We start from the raw sequence: 18,120 nt of genomic DNA on the forward strand, positions 1-18,120 counted from the left end.
CAGATCCACACATCCCTAAATCCCCGGTTCTCTTCTTTCTCCCATCTCATCCCTCAGATGTCATTTCTTGTCCAGCCCTAGAATAGTCTTAATTGTTTGGACTAAGGGTCACAGGTCATTGAATTCATCCTCCTGCCTCCACCTGGGATTGTTTAACCCAGCATAAGGGTTAAGATAGGCTATTTCTTCTCTCACAGTTGAACTATTTGAGATTCATCTCTTCCCATCATCTTATTCCTTTTATCTCATTTCTCCAACTCAGGTGGTGACCAACAGGTGAGGAAAAAGATTTCTCCAAGGGTTGCGTGTTGTTCTTGGGTTATGGTGTATGGTCATGCCTCCCATGTCCCTCTTTCACTAAGGCCCTGCATCTTCAACTTAGCCAGAAGTGACACCACCAGGAGGAGGGAGGCATTGAGTGGTGTCAGTGTTGGGAATGGCAGTACATCTGCTCATGAGGACAATGGAGATGACTCAGTCATCTCTTCTTCTTAAGAAGCTTCTCCCCTCCACCACCTTGCCCTTTCCTCATTCACCACACTCATCTTTTAGACTCATCCTTTCCAGAAAGCCATGCCCAACTCAACCCCGCTCTCCAAGATGGGTTATGCCCCCTCCTCTCACATCTTCCCTAAAACCCAGGTCAAACCCTTATTTCAGCACCATCACCCAGTGCTGTAATTTTCTCTTCATGTTTCTGTCTCTTCCCATGAGCTCCTTCAGACAAGAAACAAGTTTTTTCCTTTTTATTTTCATATCACCAATGACTACCATACTGCTTAATTCACAATTAGCACACAATAAATGTTTCTTGAGGAATGAGTAAACAAATCATAATATTTTTGGAAGAAAATAAGATGAAGAGAAGTGAGACTCCCTGCTTCAGATCACACAATTTGTGGGTATGAAGCCCAGGTGTTCTGTCTATGAATTCAGTATTCTTTCCTCTACACAGCTACTTCCATGCATGGTGGGGATGGTGGTGAGAAAAGCGAATAGTGGCCCAAGTCCTGGGACACTCTGACTATCTACTGAGCATTGAGGAAAGGATTTGATCGGAAGATTGAAGGTCATCTCACCATGTCCCTTGCCAAAGTCCTGACTACATTATATTATCTAAAGCAATAATTTCTGTTTCAAGTCTTCCAGGTGACTCAGCCAGAGGTCAAGTCCATACAGTCATCTTTTTGAGCCCTGTATTTAAAAGAGGGTAACTTCATCCTCTCAGGAGCTCAGGAGGAAACTGGATCCTCGGCCCCAGAGCCCAAAGAAGGGGAAGACCTTCCGAGTGAAGGAGGCAGTGAAGGTGTAGATATGTTCCTGGGTGACAGCATTGACAAAGGTCACCCAGCCCACCTCGTAGTCAAGAGACACCCGCACCTTCCTGGGCTGCTCCTCCAGGGCCAGCCGTGTGGGGAAAGAGGCCAGGGCAGAGACAAAACCCCATGCCAGCCTCATGGCCCACACCCCATCTTCTGGCCGAAGCCGAAGCTCCCCCTTCCGCTGCACGTCCTCACTGGCCACACCCACAGTGCAACTGCCCCCATGAACCAGGTCTACACTCACCACCCATGTGTGTCTTCCCCTTGTGAACCCATGCTGGGCCAGGACACAGGTGGCCCGGTCAAAACGCTGGGGACTGTCTGGTGTGTTCTGCCATTTGTAGGAGAATCGAACCTGCTGGTGGTTCTCAGACACGAGGAGCTTGGGGTGGGAAGTCTGGGGATCTAGAGAGATGTGAGCTGTGGGGGAAACCAAAAGGGAAATAGATGTCAGCAGACATGTTATCTCCTTCAAAAAAGTCCTAGAAAGTCCCCTAGGCACCCACCTATTAGTGCTATTATTGCCACAATGTATATGGTGTTTATGTGGACCAACACCTGGGAACTTGTTTGAAATAGGCTCTAAGGCTTCACCCCAGACCACCCAAAAGGGAATCTGCATTTTTAGAAGAATCTGCAGGTGACTGGTACGCATGTTAAAGCCTGAACAGCCTGCCACAGAGGACACGTCATCTTTCATATGCATGGTCCCCTTGGTTCTGTTGGGTCTCTGGGAGTAGTTCTGCTCCCCACAAGCTGGTTAACTCCCAAAGCTGAGCGTGCCTGCTCTGATCTCCTGCTGCTGACATATGATGGTCTCCTCTTCCCATATCTTGGATCTGAGGGGACAGAGACATTCTCCTCTCAGTCCATACTTCATAGTTCTTCCCAGGGCACCTATGACTCATTCGGTCTTTGCTCCTGGCAGGTTCTTCTACTCACCCATGGGTTACTCATTCTGCCTCAGTAATTCTAAAACCATCATGGTCTGAGGGCCACTTTTTAACATAAAAACTTCTGCAGATCTCTGAATGTTGTTACTTTTAGTATCCATAAATTGAGATAAATTGATAAATTCAGATATTTCCATGGGTGAGAGAATCCCTTCCTAAACTGTGATTTTTCAGGGTCTTTGGCTGATAGACTGTGAGCAACAGCCTTGAATGAGGTCCATTCTGTTCATTTCTTTCTCACCCACAGGCTACTCTCCTTCTGTCATCTATGAAAGGACACCTGCAAGGGATTAGGGCCTCCAGTCAGTTCTAAGAATGTGATCAAAGTTCTTCTCATCCAGAAAGCCTTTCCTAATAGAACTTGTCTCATTTTAATTTAATCTTGCTACTCCCCTCATCATGTGTAGGTAAGAATATGAGCGTCATGCCAGGTGTGTGGTTTGTGTATGCTTTCTTCATGGTTCTTCCACAAGCCTTTGTAAGGTAATGACATGTGTGTATACATGTGTGTGTGTGTGTGTGTGTGTGCACGTATTTTTTTCCTTTTCAATTTAGATTCTTCTTTCCCTCCTACCCAGACATAGGATGCTTACCTGGTTCATAGTCCAACTCGAAGCAAAGTTTTTCTGTAAAGAGGAAATAAAACAGGATGAGACTTCATTAGTCTCACAGAACTATAGAACACTTAATGAGAAAACTGAGGTCCAGAGAAAGGAAAAAACGAAGAAAATAACAGAAGCTGAAACCTTCTAGACCAATGGTTCTAAACTTGAGCTTGCGGCAGAGTCCCCTGAGCACGCGTGTTTCTGATTCAGATTGAGAATTTGCATTTCTAACAAGTCCCCAGGTTCTGCAGATGCTGGTTGAGAGTTCCACTATGAGACCCATTCCCCTGGTCCTGAATAGGCAGAGACCATGTCTGCCTTGCTCACCTCTGTATCCTCAGTGCTCCATGCAGAGCCCAGCACATAGTAAATGCTCAAGAAATGTCTATTTAATGAATGGATAATTGGGTTAATTTTTTCTTGTTCGGCTTGGAAATTCGGAGAGTAGTCTTTAATTAGAGTAAAATTTCTTTCACTGCCAGGTCACTGGGAGTATTGCAGTGAGTGAATTTGTGGGGAAAACTCCTCTAGGGTGACACTTTTATAGGTGGGTCATTTAAAAATAGGTGGCATCATTCATGATGTCACATGTGTGGAGAGGTAGGTGTTGGCAGAGAGCCACATTCTTGACTTTCAGTTCAAATCCTCCACACCCTCTCTTACCACCACTCCCTGTTCCAGAAAAGGGCGGTGCAGAACCAGACGAACAGGGGGAGCGGGGGGGCGGAAGCCAACTACCATGGGGCAAAGAGAAATATTGTTGCTGGTTCGTTGTTAACAGTGCTTATCATCAAAAACTTATCATGTACTACAAATGCTTTTATGGGTTTTTTCAATTATTGAGAATGATAGCTCTTATTAATCATTATCTTTCTTATTGCTTAATGCAATTAATCAGATTTATTTAATTGCTTTCCAAACCAGTTAAATTTTTTCCCAGAAATCTTCACTTTTATTATTTCTCTTCATCGTCACATCATTCTAATTTTATGAATATCTACAAATAAGGAAACGAAGGCACTGAAAGGGTACAAACCTTGCCAGAAGTGACACAAGCATGGGCAGTGGAGCATGGGGGCCATTTCTAAAGCCAAGCTTCGTGGTCCCCTGTGCTGTGTAAAGGCCTGGGGTGTGCTTACCCAGAAACATCTTCATCTCCCTCTGCAGTGGGAGGGCCTGCTGGGGGAAGTCCCGAATCCTCAGGCCCAGCTCAGGGGACACAGCCTCTGGTTTCCGGCACTTTCTGGTTTCACATCTAGGGACACAGAAATGGTGGAGTCTGGGAATTCTCCGCCTTAGTGAAACCTCCAGACTCAGTCAGTTGCCCTTGTCTAATTGGGCATGGAGGTGCCAGTTCCTATAGGAAGACATACTTCCTCTCGGATGGACCCCACTGCCTGATCTTGGGCATGCATATCTACTGCTGTATATGCGAATGCACTTGAATATGTGAAAGTGTACATGTGAATTTTTATCCTTAATGTGAGAGTGTTGTATATTTGTATGGCACTAATTGGGCTTGTGGTGCGTGCATATGTATGTATGTGGGAAAAGAGAAGAGAAGAATTGTATCACTTACCTTATTAGAGTACTTCTGATATCCTAGGGTGGGGCGGGGGTGGGGGGAGAGAAAGAGAGAGAGAGAGAGAGAAACAAGGATTCAGTTTCAACTTTCCTTCTCTCACTTTTCTTATAACTAGAAAAGACAAAATACCATATTCTTATCTGTGGATAGAAAAGGGATACCAGATCCATAGAGTCACAGGGTTTTAGAGTTTTATGAGGCTTTCAAGATCAAAGGGCCCAACCCCTTATTTTTATTGATCCAGGTAGTGAAGAGGCCTACCCTGCCATTAGAAGCAAAGGCAAGTCCCACTCCAATGTCTCTTGTTTCTCAGTCTTGAGCGTGTCCACCTAAATCATGCTACCTTTCTGATTCCTTGGTGAGACCTCAATATCTCTCCTCCAGTGTGAGGAAGTGAAATAAACCAGGAAGAACTAACTAACTGGTAGGCAGTGGCACAGAAAATAGTTTGCCTTGGAAGTAGCACCTGACATTTGTTTGCATAGTACTTATGCTTTTCAAAGTACTACTTTCACTTGCATTCACTGTTGGAACCTCACAAAACCCCTGTGAGGTAGGTAAGAAAAATTATTTTCCCTATTTGATGGATGGTAGAATGGAAAGACCAAGACCACAGAGCAACATGACCAAGAACTTTTGGGGAAGCCAGGGCTAGAATTCAGAACTTCTGGTCCTGTGACCCATCTTCCATTGGGGATGCAGAGATGTATATGAGTGAAGGAGACATGGCTTAGACATAGTGAAATCCAAAAAAAAAAAAAAAAAAAATCACTGGCAAGGTGAACAGGGACAGGTCTCACCGTCAGAAGCTCCCTTGCTGGCCTCTCATTCTTTTCCTCCAGTTCTGTGATCAAGGAGCTGAACCGGCAGATCTCCCCAGTGACCAGGACATCAAACTCATCTCGTTGTTTCAAGATGTCCCCATCCAGCCTGTCCAACTGGGCTAAGAGGATGCTCTGCTGCTCCTCCAGGAACTGGCTCAGATATGCAAACTCAGAAATCACTTTTTGTCTCTTTGTGGCCACCTGAGTCTGAAGGGACCAGAGAGAAGGTCAGCAGGAAGTTATTCCTCCTCCTTTTCCCTTTTCTTCTTTTTCTTTAATTCATTCCCATCTCCCTCCCGGCCCAAATCCTGCAAGGTTTAGTGGTAAAATCAGAGCTCCCAGCCCCACCTCCAGGTCCCCAGAAAGACTTAGAACTGCAGCATGGTTTCCTTTCCACCTGCTACGCGTTTCTGGGAGCATGACCTCAGCACCATCTGCTGGAGTTCCTAAAAGGGTAGGCTCAGAGGAGGCTTTCACCTTTTACGAAGCACAGTACACACTATATGCACAGCATTACAGGCACGATCTCATTTTAATCTTTACAGAAATGTAATCTCTATGTCACAGAAAAATAAACAGAGCAGAGAGTTGCTTGAAGTCATGAAAGCTGGTTAGTGTCAGAATCAGGATTCAAAGTCGGATGGCTTCAAAGCCCTATATGCTGCAGTGCCTCAGTTTCAGGAAACCACGAGCCCCTGAGAAAAGGGAGGGGCTGCGGAAGGGTTGATGACCTACCAGGAGAACTTGTATCCTTTGACTTTCTCTTGACTGGATTTCTTGAATCTCCTCTCTCTCTTTCCTTAGACACTCAAGACACTTCTGTATTTGTTCCTGGAGATAAGGAGCATAAAATATTTAAGAGGGAAACAATGATTTGCTAAGGGTGGTCATCTCATCCAACCTTCTGCCTACAGGAATGGAATGACCCAAGGGAAGGCGTCACTCCCTTAGCTGACAGTGCCTGGGCCTTAATTGTCCTTCACAGCTTACTCTCTTTGGGTCATTTTCCTCTTGCTCTTATTCTTCAAGAATTCTGATCAAGACTCTCCCCCTTTATCCTGTGTTATCATAGACTGTGACTTGGTGTTCCCACCTGAGCCTTTCTTTCTTCATGTGAAACACCCTAATTTCTTTTTCCTTTGGTAAGTGGCATCTTGGATCTGTCTTGAGCTTGATATGCTTCCTTTGAAATTATTACAGCTTTCTCACATATCCCAAAGGGAACACATCGAAATAACCCTCTCCTGTGAATGGAATCAATTTCCTGTGAATGATTCTGAAGGGGAGAAGAAACTTGGATAATGCAAAAATAACTGATGAACTGTTCTAAAGTTGCTGGCTCTAGAGTAGAGTGAGGAAGAGGCAAACACATGCAAATGCTCATATAGGTAAATTTAGAAGTACAAATAGAACTCTCATCATCAAATACTAATTAACTAATTGACATATACACACACTCGTGCTAAAACACAATATATAAACAACTAAAACCAGCACATACTCATTTAATAACAGACAAAATTACATGCCACATATATTTAGTTAACTTGCATATATGTAAACAATGTGTAAACACCAATTTATTCACAAATATGAGCACTCAAACAGTTACATTTACACACTCAAATTATTAGACCTCCTCCAAACACACCACACACATTGATAAATATGCAAACATTAATAAGTAAACTCACCTTTGTGCAATCATTCCCTCAAATACAAACTCAGACATCCTCAGACATTTCTGACTGATCCATTGCACAGACACACACACTCACATTTTGGTCACTCATCTATTCAACAAATATTCATTGAGTTCCTATTATGTGATGGCCATAAGTAAAACACATGGAACATGCTTAAAATTCAAACACATGATTTTCCATAACTGAGTATATTGCCTGGGTGATGATAGAAGTAAGGAGATAGAATCTGACTTCATAGTGGCCCAAATAATCCACAGCTCTGCTCTAATTCTCTTAGTCCAGATTCATCTTGGGAAAGCCCCAGCTTGCCCTCTCCTACCCTGTAGGGAACCGCTGCATCCTCCAGAAAGCGTACAGTGTGGGCTCGGTGCTCCCAGGCCTCCCGGCACACCACGCACAACTGCATCTCATCATCCTCACAAAAGAAGTAGATCTTCTCCCGGTGCTCGTGGCAAGTGTCCTCCTCTTCTGAGCCTGGCCTGGACACCAGCTTGAGGCGCTCAATGTTCTCTACCACACTAGCCAGCTGCCAGTTGGGTCGGAAGCTCCCTGTACGGAAAGGCTCCTTGCAAAGTGGGCAGATAGGAGGCTCCTCAGGGTCTGGGCCCGGGATCTCACAGTAACGGGTGAGGCAGCCAAGGCAGAAATTGTGGCCACAGTCAATGGTGACTGGCTCCCTCAGGGATCCCTGGCAGATGGGACAGTTGACCTCATCTGCCAGGCTGGTCACAGAGGCGACCGAAGCCATGATGCCGCTTCACTTTGGCTTCCTCAAGGTCACCCTCTCTGCTTGGATGAGGAAGAAGGGCTAGGAGAACAGTGAGGACACACACTCACACACTCACATGTGCACACAGTCAGAAGCAGGTACATCTTAAATATGCACCGACAGCCTCATGGATATACACACACATGTGTGCGTGCAAACACAAAGGCAAGGCACCACTTACATCTCTGGTGGCCAGGGCTCTGCTGTCCTCTTTCCAAAGGAACAGACACGCACCCTCCAATGTTGGGGACAGAGAAATAACAGAAGAGGGGGAAGAAGAAGGGGAGGAAGAAGGGATCACAGCATTCTAGAGATGGCCTTAGTTACTCTCTGGACCAGTATCCATGACCTGAGACTTGCGGTTCCTTCCGGTCCATCCAGAGACACTCACAGCAGAAGGAAAGTGATGGCATCTTGACCCTCTACAGTTGAAAGGGATCATTCTTTTGGGAGGCAGGAAGAAGACTGAGTCACAGAGCAGTGATGCTCCGCCAGCCTCCCTGCAATATGACCAGCTGTCTCCAGAGAGATTGGAGGTATCAGCCAGTCCAGGGGAGTGTGGAGACCCAGATAAAGTGGTCGCGCCCGAGAGAACACGGTACAGGCAACTTCACTGGTGATGCCTCAAATGGCCTGCCACAGAGTTCCAGAGAGGTTGGCAAATAACCTGTGTGGGGAGGAGGAAGAAAAATAGCAACAGCTAGCCTTCATTTATGAGGACTGTATTCCTCACACTGAAACATAGGATCTTATTTCTTCCTCCTGTCTGCTCTATGACATCAGTACTGTTAGGATATTAGCTGAGCACTCAGCCAGGTTATTTAGCTTGCCCAAGGCGCACAAGTAGGAAGATGGGCAACCATAATTTGCACTCAGATCTGAGTCTCAGAGTCATGTTGTCAAATAGAAATACAACATGAGCCACAAATGCAACTTGAAATTTCCTAGTAGCCAAGTTAAAAAGTAAAAAGTAAAAACAATTTCAATATTTTATTTAGCCTAAAATATTATTATATTAACATTAATATCATATCACTTAACCTGTAATCAGTATAAAAATTAGTAATGAGATATTTCACTTTCATTGGTGCTGTCTTTGAAACCTGGAGTGTGTTTACACAGATAGCACATCTCACTTGGGACTGGCTACTTCTGAATGGTTAGCAGCGAAGCTCCAAGGGCTGTACTCTTGGGCCGAGGTAGTGGGAGCAGGGAAGGTGGGAAGGGAAGGTGATGTACAAAACAGCTGAAGTGCAAAGGGAGCAAGACAGGATGGAATGCTGACCATCAAAGAGGGAATGGAAGGAATTTTTCCTTGGTTTTAGTTACAGTTCGGGTTAGTGGATGAAGAACCATGACTGTTTGATCATTGCCTTGGCTCGAAGTTCGGGAAAAGCACAAGGCTGGAAGCTGGCAAACTTGAATTAACCCCACCTCTTCGGCTTTCTAGCTCTGTGACGTAGGGGAAGTCATTTTGTCTTTCAGTTTACATTTCTTTCTCTGTAAAAGGAAAGTAATCATACTTTCCCCCAAAGGTTGTCATCAGATTGGATACAATATGAAAATACTAAATGTCAGACAAATGTGGTTGAATTTGTTTGTCTCATTGACTGATTGAGTTTTCTAAATTTTTTCAATATGAATCATTTGTATTATAATCTTTTGCCTTCTCCTGCCTGCAGTTAAAAACGAAAATTGAAGTACAATGTTGCCAAAACTCCACTGGGGACACTGGGGAGACCAGTCTGGGCATATGAGGTGAGTCAGGAAAGGGGGGCAGAGGAAGGGATCCATGAGTCGTTGCCACGAGTGAACCTGAACAGTGTCCCCAGAGTCCCGGGAGTCGCCGCCCACTCCGGCTGGACTTTGCTGCTGTGGGCGCGCCTCAAAGCCAGCAGTTTATGGCTCCCACCTGCTCAGTCAAATAGAAAGCAGTGTCACCTTCCCAATCTTCCCACCCCACTGTCATTAAGGAAGAGATACCAGGAAACCCCAACTCCCTGTGACCTCATGACATGTTCTGCTCCCCAATCTATGAACCTGAAAGTCCAGGAGTGGAGAAAAGTCTGTCCAGGCCGCTGCTGGGAAATGCTGGGTAATTTGAGATGGCTTGGAGTTTGGACCTACTTTGCTGATGGGTGGTGGCCAGGGCTCTGGGGAATACAAGAGGTGGGGCCAGGTGGATTCCCTGCCTGGACATTACTGCCTTCCTTTCTCTTGTCCTCCTATTCTTTTCCCTCTATGACTCATGTGAAAGTGATTCAATTCCAGGGAAAGAAAATTTGTGTGGCCTGAGGCAGAGGTCTGAGTGGATGAGCTAGGAAAGGCACTGAGATACCCTCAACTTCCTCCCACGAAGGAGTTGCTTGTCTTGCCTGCAAGGGACCCATGGAGGATGCAGTGACCACCTGTGGACACACCTTCTGCCAGCTGTGCCTCCCCCCACCCTCCCTCATGGGGGCCCAGCCTTCTAGCAGGGTTCTGCTCTGTCCCCTCTGCAAAGAGAAAGAGAAGACAGAGGTCCTCATAGCCCCCATGCCTCTGGGCCTTCTGGGAGAGACATATTACAAGGCACATGGTGAGAAGATTTACTTCTGTGAGAATGATGCCGAGTTCCTCTGTGTGTTCTGCCAAGAAGGTCCCACCCACCAGGCTCACACCGTGGGCTTCCTTGATGAGGCCATTCATCCCTACCGGGTAAGAAGCATGACTTTAGTTTCAGCCTGTTCAGGAAAGAACAGTACTGTCATGGTAAGGGGATGGGGCGCAGATCTGGATAAAGGGCAATAGCTTCCACATTACAGAATCCAAGGCTGTTGGGACACCGGAGCATTCCCAGACTTAGGGGGCCATGGTTCCACTTGGATATGCAGTTGTTCACAGTCTGAAGGGGAACTTTAGCTCCAGCCCCCACAGTGATAGAACACAAAGAGTTGTAGCCATGGCTTCATCTCTGTGGAAGAAAAAGAGCCTCTGTGCAGAGCAGGATCTCCTGCAGGCTAAGGGCTGGGTGAACCTCATCTCCTGGGATACAGACTGGGTATGAGATTTACCAAGGCCCTGACCATAGGGCTCGGAGGGAAGAGAGGGCCAGGGAAGGGCAACCTGCAGGCACTGCTCTTCTTTTCAGGAAAGGAAGGTGTGGCAGTAGCCCATCTAGTCTTGGGGACATTATCCATTCCTGTCTGCCTCTTGGATCTCTCTCTTGTCATCCAGTCACCAGGTCTGGAAGTGGTTTCTTCAGAAGCATTTCTCAAGTCTTTAACTCTGCATTATCCCCACAACTACTAATCCAGGTTCTCAATATCTGTCGCCCAGACTTTGCATGATCTCCAATGCGTTCCCTGTCTCTAATCTCACCTTTCCAATCATCCACCAACCTGCTTGGAGGTAGATCTTCCTAAAACGCAAAGCCGATCATATCGCTCCCCTATCCATAATACTTCCATGGATCTCTAGTGTCCAAAGAAGGCCTAAAGTTTTTAGGAAGGCATCCAAAGCTATTTGCAGTCAGAGTCCTGCCTACCTGTTCAGTATTATTTCTCAGCCACCCTTCCCAAAGCACCATGCGTCCCGCTAGAGTGACCTGTACATACCTGCTGTTTTCTGAATTTCTTGTTTCTAATACTTTTCACATGTAGTTCTTTCCTCCGAGAATGCGCTCCTCTTCCCTCATTATTATTATTATTTTTATCATTTTAACAGTTTTTAAATGTACAGTTCAGAGTCTTTAAGTCCACTCCTCCCCTTCTCTTACCCAACTGGAAATTTATCTTTCAAGCCCCACCGTAAATGTTTTCTGCTTTCTGAAATCCTTCCCTTGTTCCAACAAGCATAACTGTCCCTCCTCTGCATTCCCATCTCTCTGTGTGCCCACCTTGATTATTGTATTTATTTGTATTTTGATCATTCACGACTGATTCTTTCCCTAGATAGTGATCTCTTTCAGGACAAGAACTGGGTTTTTTCACCTCCGAACTCTTCAGCACTCAACGGTGTGCCAAGAACATGGTAGACAATTAATATCTGTATGTTGAATTATGAATTAAGCCACCTCTTTCACCTATTCTTTTCCCCACAGGATCGTCTCAGGAGTCGATTGGAAGCTCTGAGCATGCAGAGAGATGAGATTGAGGACATAAAGAGTTGGGAAGACCAGAAGATTCAAGTGCTTCTGGTAAGGCCACATTATTGTCCACTTTCTTTTTGGGGGGTTTTCTTAACAGAATCTGGAGAATCCTGTTGTCGTCTGATAGCTATTGCTTGGCTGGAAAGAACTGGAAAACTGTTCTCATTTATCTCGGGGCCAAAAGTGTGGAATCCCAAAACCTCAGAGCTGGAAGTGGTTTTGACTCTCCTCCTCCTTCTCCCTCTTCCTCCCCCTCCTCCTCTTTTTTTTTTTTTAAAGAAATCTGCATTTATTTTCATACAGGTTCATTGTTCTACAGTTTCAATGTTTTTCTCTCAAAAGAACAAAAGACTCCCAAAGCTTAGAACTGGATCACTTGACCCTTTTTCTTCTTATCTCCTCCAAGTTCAAAATGCTTGCATCTCTTAATGGCCAGCATCCTCTTGGATCTGCAGTTAGGCTCAATACATTCAAACCTCAGCACAATCTTCCTTGTGGTTTTAGCTTTCTTCCAGAAAATTGGCTTTGTCTGCCCACATAGCCACTCTGCTTCCGATCATAGTGGGCATGCAGGGAATCCTTGCCCTTCTTATACTGGGTTACTTTGTGAGGCTGATGCTTCCCACACTTCTTACAGAAAGTCTTTCGGGTTTTAGGCACATCGACCATTTTTGCAGAACACCATAAACTTGGCATCCATGCTCCTTGCCTTGATCTGCTCGCACCTAACAGGAAAAGTGTTTTGACATCTTCTAATCCAAGACCCATCTTATCAATCATATTTTTACAGAACAGAAAATTGAAGTCCAGGAAAGCAATGCTCCCAAGGCCAGATGGCAAAGCCCAAGTTTATGATGAAATGGCTAGAACCTGATCTCTTGACTCTTAGTACATTGTCCTTCCCAGTGCAGTCTATCTGTCTGCTGGCCAGAAGCTGCTTTCTAGTCCTGACTACAAGGCTGATTCTGAGGACAGTAGGCAATATGGCTATATCTGACTCCTTCCCACATCTTTTCTTGTGCTACAAAGTTATTCATGAGGAGATCTACAGTGTGGGAATTTCTGGTACCTTGACCAAGGAGACAGAGTTTTGGGACAGAAAGATTTCTCCACCATCCCTCAACTCCCATCAAAGTATCCCTTGTAGAAAAATGGTGACCTCAGTGGCTAAGACCAATGCCACACACTATTCTGATAAGTTGTGCTGACTCTAATTACAGCTTCCTCTCACTTCAATAGCTTTCTAAGAAATAACTATGATTATCTCCATCTGCTTCTAGGGAATGTATAGTTGGGTTAAGATGGTATCATAGATGTGGAAGGATTTTTGAAAAGTTCAGCATGGTTCAGAGAGCCATGTGGCATTATTATTAGAATCTCTAGGTAAGACAAGAGTATATAGCCCTCATCATTAGTAAGTTTATCCTGAGACCTACCTAGTTCTACCATAGTGTTCTCTGTAAGAGTAAATCTTGGAACTAGTTACTCTCTAGTTCTTAATCAATAGTAAGCATGTAGATGATCATCCCAGAAGCCAGCTCTGTGAGCTTTTCCCTAACCACGTTGGCCTTTCTACCCCTGGCAGACTCGGATTGAAAGCAAGAAGCAGCAAGTAGAAGCAGCCTTTGAGAGGTTGCAGCAGGATCAGAGGAAACAGCATTGTCTCCTGCTGGCCAGGCTGACTGAGCTGGAGTGGCAAATCTGGAAGGAGAGGGACGAGTACATCTCAAAGGTTACTGAAGAGGTCGCCCGGCTTGGAGTCCAGGTCAATGAGCTGGAGGAGAAGTGTCAGCAGCTAGCAAGTGAGCTTCTACAAGTGAGAGACACTTCATCACCTTCTGGGATAGGAGAGGGATTCCAAAGGAAGGGGACACTGTGCTGTGGACAAAAGATACTGGAGAGAGGCAGGAAAGGGAAATGATAATTTCTAATGGGAGGGAGTGATGGTTTTCAGGTTGTCTTGTCCCAGAGAGGTTACAGAGATGCAGACCCCAAAAGGTTAGACGACCTGCCCATGCATTGTGGTCATGTCAAGGGCTTTGGAGTCAGACAATCTTAGGTTAGAGTGTCGGCTCTTCCCGCTGTGAGATCTTGGCCAGTCTTGTAATCTCTCTAAACATGGAGATAATAATATCACCTCCCTCATTGGGTTGCTAAGATAAGAAACAATCTATGCAAAATGCTTAGCACGGTCCCTAGAAAACAGAAAAAAAATAATAAATGGAGCCTATTGTGATTATCATGTATAGTATCCTGTTTCACGTCAGGTCTGTCTGATAACTCCACCATCTCTTACTTGCTAGATGCAGGACACATCCCCAAAATAAGGCTGAGACAAATGAACTGACAACAGAGTTCCAAATTAGTAAGGAAGCATGATGTAAAAGAGCAGTCTCATAAGTAGATAATTAAACAGACACAACTTTCTGCAAGAGGAAAGTTTTGATCTTCTATGTTAAACAGGAAAGGATGTACAGAATCTCTGATGGGAAGGATGTGTGGGAATTAAGTGCATGTTCTTTTTAATTTTGTAGGATGTCAGAGTTAACCAAAGCAGGTAGGGCCCGCTCCCCTGTCTCATCTTTATACTCAACAGGGGGACTTAAGGGGAGGGGCATATAAAAGCAAAAGTAATTAGATGCACCATCTCATTCACTCACACATAAATAGCCCAGACTTAAAGGTTTGTGTTCTAAAGGTTCATTTTTAAAATTGACCGTTTGGTATCAGGGACACACTTTTTCCCCCAGAAGTGAAGTTATAAATAAGAATCATGTTTTTAGGATGATCCAGGAACTTCTATTTAATCCCTGAAATTATCAGTGCTTGAGTCAGTATACAACAATATCAAAAGTATAATGCTAGGGAAATTTCTATATAGAATATGATAAATGCAGAACCTTGGAATACCAGCCTGTTCTTTTAATCATTTTTCACATTCAACTTCCCTATTTCTTCAGAATTTCAAGTGCTAGGAGGCATTATAAATATATGTTCCTTTTCTTTCTTCTCTGCTATGAGCATGAGCAGTCTGCCCTGGGGTGAGCGGAGACACAGCAACTAGGGAATGCTTGTCATATGCTGTGTACCCTTGCATGCATAGAGGGGCTTAGCCCAGGTGTCCATGAATCAGGAAGTGTTTCTAAACATTCTTTCAGAGTGTTAGAGATTTAGATCTAGGAGGACCTGAAAGTTCTCCTAGTCTGATGAAGAAGCTGAGACCCAGAGGCAGAAATGCTTGTTCGAGGTCACACAGCAAACAATAAGCAAGAACTGAGCTGAAACCAGATCAAGGGTTTTTTCACTGTAGTATATGGTTTTTTTACATACACACTTACACCACCACCACCACCACCACCACCACCACCACCACCACCACCACCACCACCAATCCTTTTTCTCCTGTAACGAAGAGCACACAAATTAGTCTGGTTTTCATATGGTACCATACTGCCCTCTTTCCGCCCCCACAGGCCCAAACATTCTCTTAAAGGACCTATCTGTAATTCTTAAATAGTTACCATTAGTTCTTCTTAGGTCAACTGAAATGTTTCTTGCTTTAGTAGCTACACATTTCTAGGAGAGATAAAGAGATGATAGTCTAATTATTCACCACAGATACGAAGATTCTTTAGTCTGATTTTAGACTCACTTGGTCTATACCACTCAAATATTAGTTTTGAAAATGACACCTGATTACTGACTTGCTTGCAGGTGTGAGATGAAGACTTTTGTGAGTCCAGAGGCCATTTCTCCTGACCTTGTAAAGAAGATCCGTAATCTCCACAGGAAAATGGTTACCCTCCCAGAAATTATGGGTACCTTCTCAGGTAAAGGGAAAGGCAGCAGCTTTTCTCATTTCCCATTAGTTGTCCTTCTGTCTTCCATGCATCTCCATCTTTCTTCACCTTCAAAACTCACCTCAACATGTCTTCCCTCCCTTAAGCCTTTCCTTAGTGGTCCCATTCTGCCCAGGAGGAACTGTTCCCTAAAGCATTTCCTCCTCTCCCCAATGACAGGCACAAGGACTGAGAGTCCAGGGAAGTGAGGACGGCTTCTCTTTTGTTAGACCACAATAGAAGCTGAGCCTTCTCCCATCCTTGTCCTCAAATTGTTCCCAGAATACACTGCCACTGGAGGTACCTATAAGAAATAACATCACAGATCTTTCTGTTCTGCTTCCCTCAGAAAACTTGGTGTGTCATTTGGAAACAGATTCAGGTAAACAGCTGGGAGTTTCGAAGGTGTTCCTTTATTCATCCATTTCAATCCAATGCAGCAAACAGAGTGATTAAATATATGAACTCTGGAGCCTAATTGCTTGGGGTTTCTGTTCCAGCTCTTGCTAGTTATGAGACACTGGGAAAATCATTAAGATTCTTTGTCTCACAGTTTCTTTAGCTATAAAATGGAAAGCATAATAATACCTATCCTATAAGTAGCTGGGAGGTAAATGAATTAATACATGGGAAAAGCTTAGTATAGTACCTGGCACAGAATGAGTGCTCAACTAATGTTAGTTACTTGTATAGATCTTATTTATTCAAAAATATTTATCAAGCCCTTATTTCTTGCCCAGCATTGTGCTAGACTCTTATTGACCTGAGTAAATATTGTATTTTTTAAAAATAGCTATTACTTTGAAATTGATGCTTAATTTAGAAACTATTTCCATAAGCATCACGTCATTCTGCTTCTCAAACTTAATGTGCAGAAAAATCACCTAGGGGACCCTTTTAAAATAGATTCTGATTCAGTAGGTTTGGGATGGGGCCCAAGATTCTGCATTTCTAACAATCTCCCAGGCAAAAGCTGACTTTGAGTAGCAAAACCTTATAGCACAGAACCACTTACGGGTCAGGTAGAAGAACTGTCATCCTCTGCCCTCACGAACCAGAAGGGGAAAGTGAAGTACAGAGAAGCCGGGCTAATGGCAGGCTGCACAAGGCGGGTGCTCTCTCTGCCTCCCTCGTACTTCATTCCGGGCTCCAGGGGCACTTTTGGTGCTGCCAGCTCTATTGATGGCGCGCTCTCCTCCCTCTAGGGGTCATCACTCTGGACGCTCAGACCACCAGCCGGTGTCTGGTGCTCTCCGAGGACAGGAAGTCAATTAGGTACACCCTGCAGAAGCAGACCCTGCCCGACAGCCCCCTGCGCTTCGAGGGTCTCCCGGCAGTGCTGGGTTCCGCGGGCTTCTCAGGTCGCCATCGCTGGCAAGTGGAGGTGCAGCTGGGAGATCGCGGCAGCTGCACAGTGCGGGTAGCAGGGGAGGGGGTGAGAAGGAGGGGAGAACAGGACCTGAGCACCGACAAGGGAGTCTGGGCCATGATCATCTCTCACCAGCAGTGCTGGGCCAGCACCTCCACGGGCACCGACCTGCCGCTGAACGACATCCCGCGCAGCGTGGCGGTCGCCCTGGACTACGAGGCGGGGCAAGTGACCCTGCTCAACACTGAGACCCATGCGCCTATCTTTACCTTCACTGCTTCCTTCTCCGGCAAAGCCTTTCCTTTCTTCGCCGTCTGGAAAAAAGGTTCCTGCCTTACTTTGAAAGGCTGAGCCTGGAGCGTTCGAAGGGCAGTGTGACCAAGAAAGCAGCGCACTGGGATCCAGCTCCGCCGCCAGTCAGCCGTGTGACATTGGCCGATTTATTGTGCCATGGAGAAGGGAGGTTGAGTCCGCACAGCTGTGTAGTTTTTACTTTCCGTCTTTCAACTCCTTGACGCTGCGACTCTCCCACTGACGCTCCCACCTTCCCTGCACCTCCTAGTGGAAAAACCAGAGGGCTAGGCGGTGCCTAGGGCACCAGCCAAAGCTGGGGAGCCAGCGGGATTTTGGAAAAAATAAGAATCTAAAATAAATTTTCAAAGCTTCAAAATAATCATCAAGGGAAAATCCAGAACTTTGTTGGGCTTGTACTGACTGACTTTTTATTTCGAAATAAAGGCTTCTGCCTTTACAGGGCCTCTTCAACCAGCCCTGGGTGGACCTAGGACCTCTTCCTTTCTGACACCCTTCAAGTCATTTCTCTTTCTTGTAGAGAATGTCCTGACAAAGTGAATGACAGAACCAGACTTCTGCATTTCAATGCTGTTGGGGCTAAGGAAAGACTTAAAACCAGTGGAATGTCTATGACCAATGCACAATCCTGTTCCTTCTTTCACTCAGGACTTGCCTGATGGCAGTGGAACTAGACTCCACTGTTTAATAAAATGAGGCTGTATTCA

General features: G+C 45.2%; 2 protein-coding genes and 1 pseudogene across 2 annotated transcripts; 1 reads left to right on the top strand and 2 right to left on the bottom strand.

Annotated features, from left to right (window-relative positions):
• Positions 1-731: 731 nt before the first annotated feature.
• On the bottom strand, positions 732-8,312 carry TRIM10 (tripartite motif containing 10). The gene is made up of 7 exons (XM_016120664.2): positions 7,315-8,312; positions 6,025-6,120; positions 5,266-5,496; positions 4,460-4,482; positions 4,020-4,135; positions 2,869-2,901; positions 732-1,742 (listed from the first exon to the last, which is right to left on the bottom strand). The coding sequence occupies exons 1-7, from the start codon at positions 7,741-7,743 to the stop codon at positions 1,225-1,227; spliced, it is 1,446 nt and encodes a 481-aa protein (XP_015976150.1). The 5' UTR covers positions 7,744-8,312; the 3' UTR covers positions 732-1,224.
• On the top strand, positions 8,272-17,669 carry TRIM15 (tripartite motif containing 15). The gene is made up of 8 exons (XM_016120636.2): positions 8,272-8,362; positions 10,082-10,461; positions 11,846-11,941; positions 13,479-13,709; positions 14,428-14,450; positions 15,608-15,723; positions 16,082-16,114; positions 16,938-17,669. Exons 1-8 carry the CDS (start codon positions 8,272-8,274, stop codon positions 17,450-17,452), a joined length of 1,485 nt encoding a protein of 494 aa, XP_015976122.2. The 3' UTR covers positions 17,453-17,669.
• On the bottom strand, positions 11,819-12,762 carry LOC107498073 (annotated as a pseudogene).
• Positions 17,670-18,120: the final 451 nt, after the last annotated feature.

The sequence above is a fragment of the Rousettus aegyptiacus genome, unplaced genomic scaffold (genome assembly GCF_014176215.1).
Source record: "Rousettus aegyptiacus isolate mRouAeg1 unplaced genomic scaffold, mRouAeg1.p scaffold_m13_p_1, whole genome shotgun sequence".
NCBI classification, from domain to species: Eukaryota; Metazoa; Chordata; class Mammalia; order Chiroptera; family Pteropodidae; genus Rousettus; species Rousettus aegyptiacus.

Bases quoted from the DNA above. Each gene is read 5' to 3' on its own strand.
- TRIM15 (XM_016120636.2), top strand. From the start codon at position 8,272: ATGACCAGCTGTCTCCAGAGAGATTGGAGGTATCAGCCAGTCCAGGGG. The intron at 8,363-10,081 runs GTACAGGCAACT...TGAGTGGATGAG, and splicing joins GTCGCGCCCGAGAGAACACG to CTAGGAAAGGCACTGAGATA. The intron at 16,115-16,937 runs GTAAACAGCTGG...TCCTCCCTCTAG, and splicing joins TCATTTGGAAACAGATTCAG to GGGTCATCACTCTGGACGCT.
- TRIM10 (XM_016120664.2), bottom strand. From the start codon at position 7,743: ATGGCTTCGGTCGCCTCTGTGACCAGCCTGGCAGATGAGGTCAACTGT. The intron at 2,902-4,019 runs GTAAGCACACCC...TCCTCTTTACAG, and splicing joins GGAGATGAAGATGTTTCTGG to AAAAACTTTGCTTCGAGTTG. The intron at 1,743-2,868 runs GTAAGCATCCTA...TTTCCCCCACAG, and splicing joins CGAGTTGGACTATGAACCAG to CTCACATCTCTCTAGATCCC.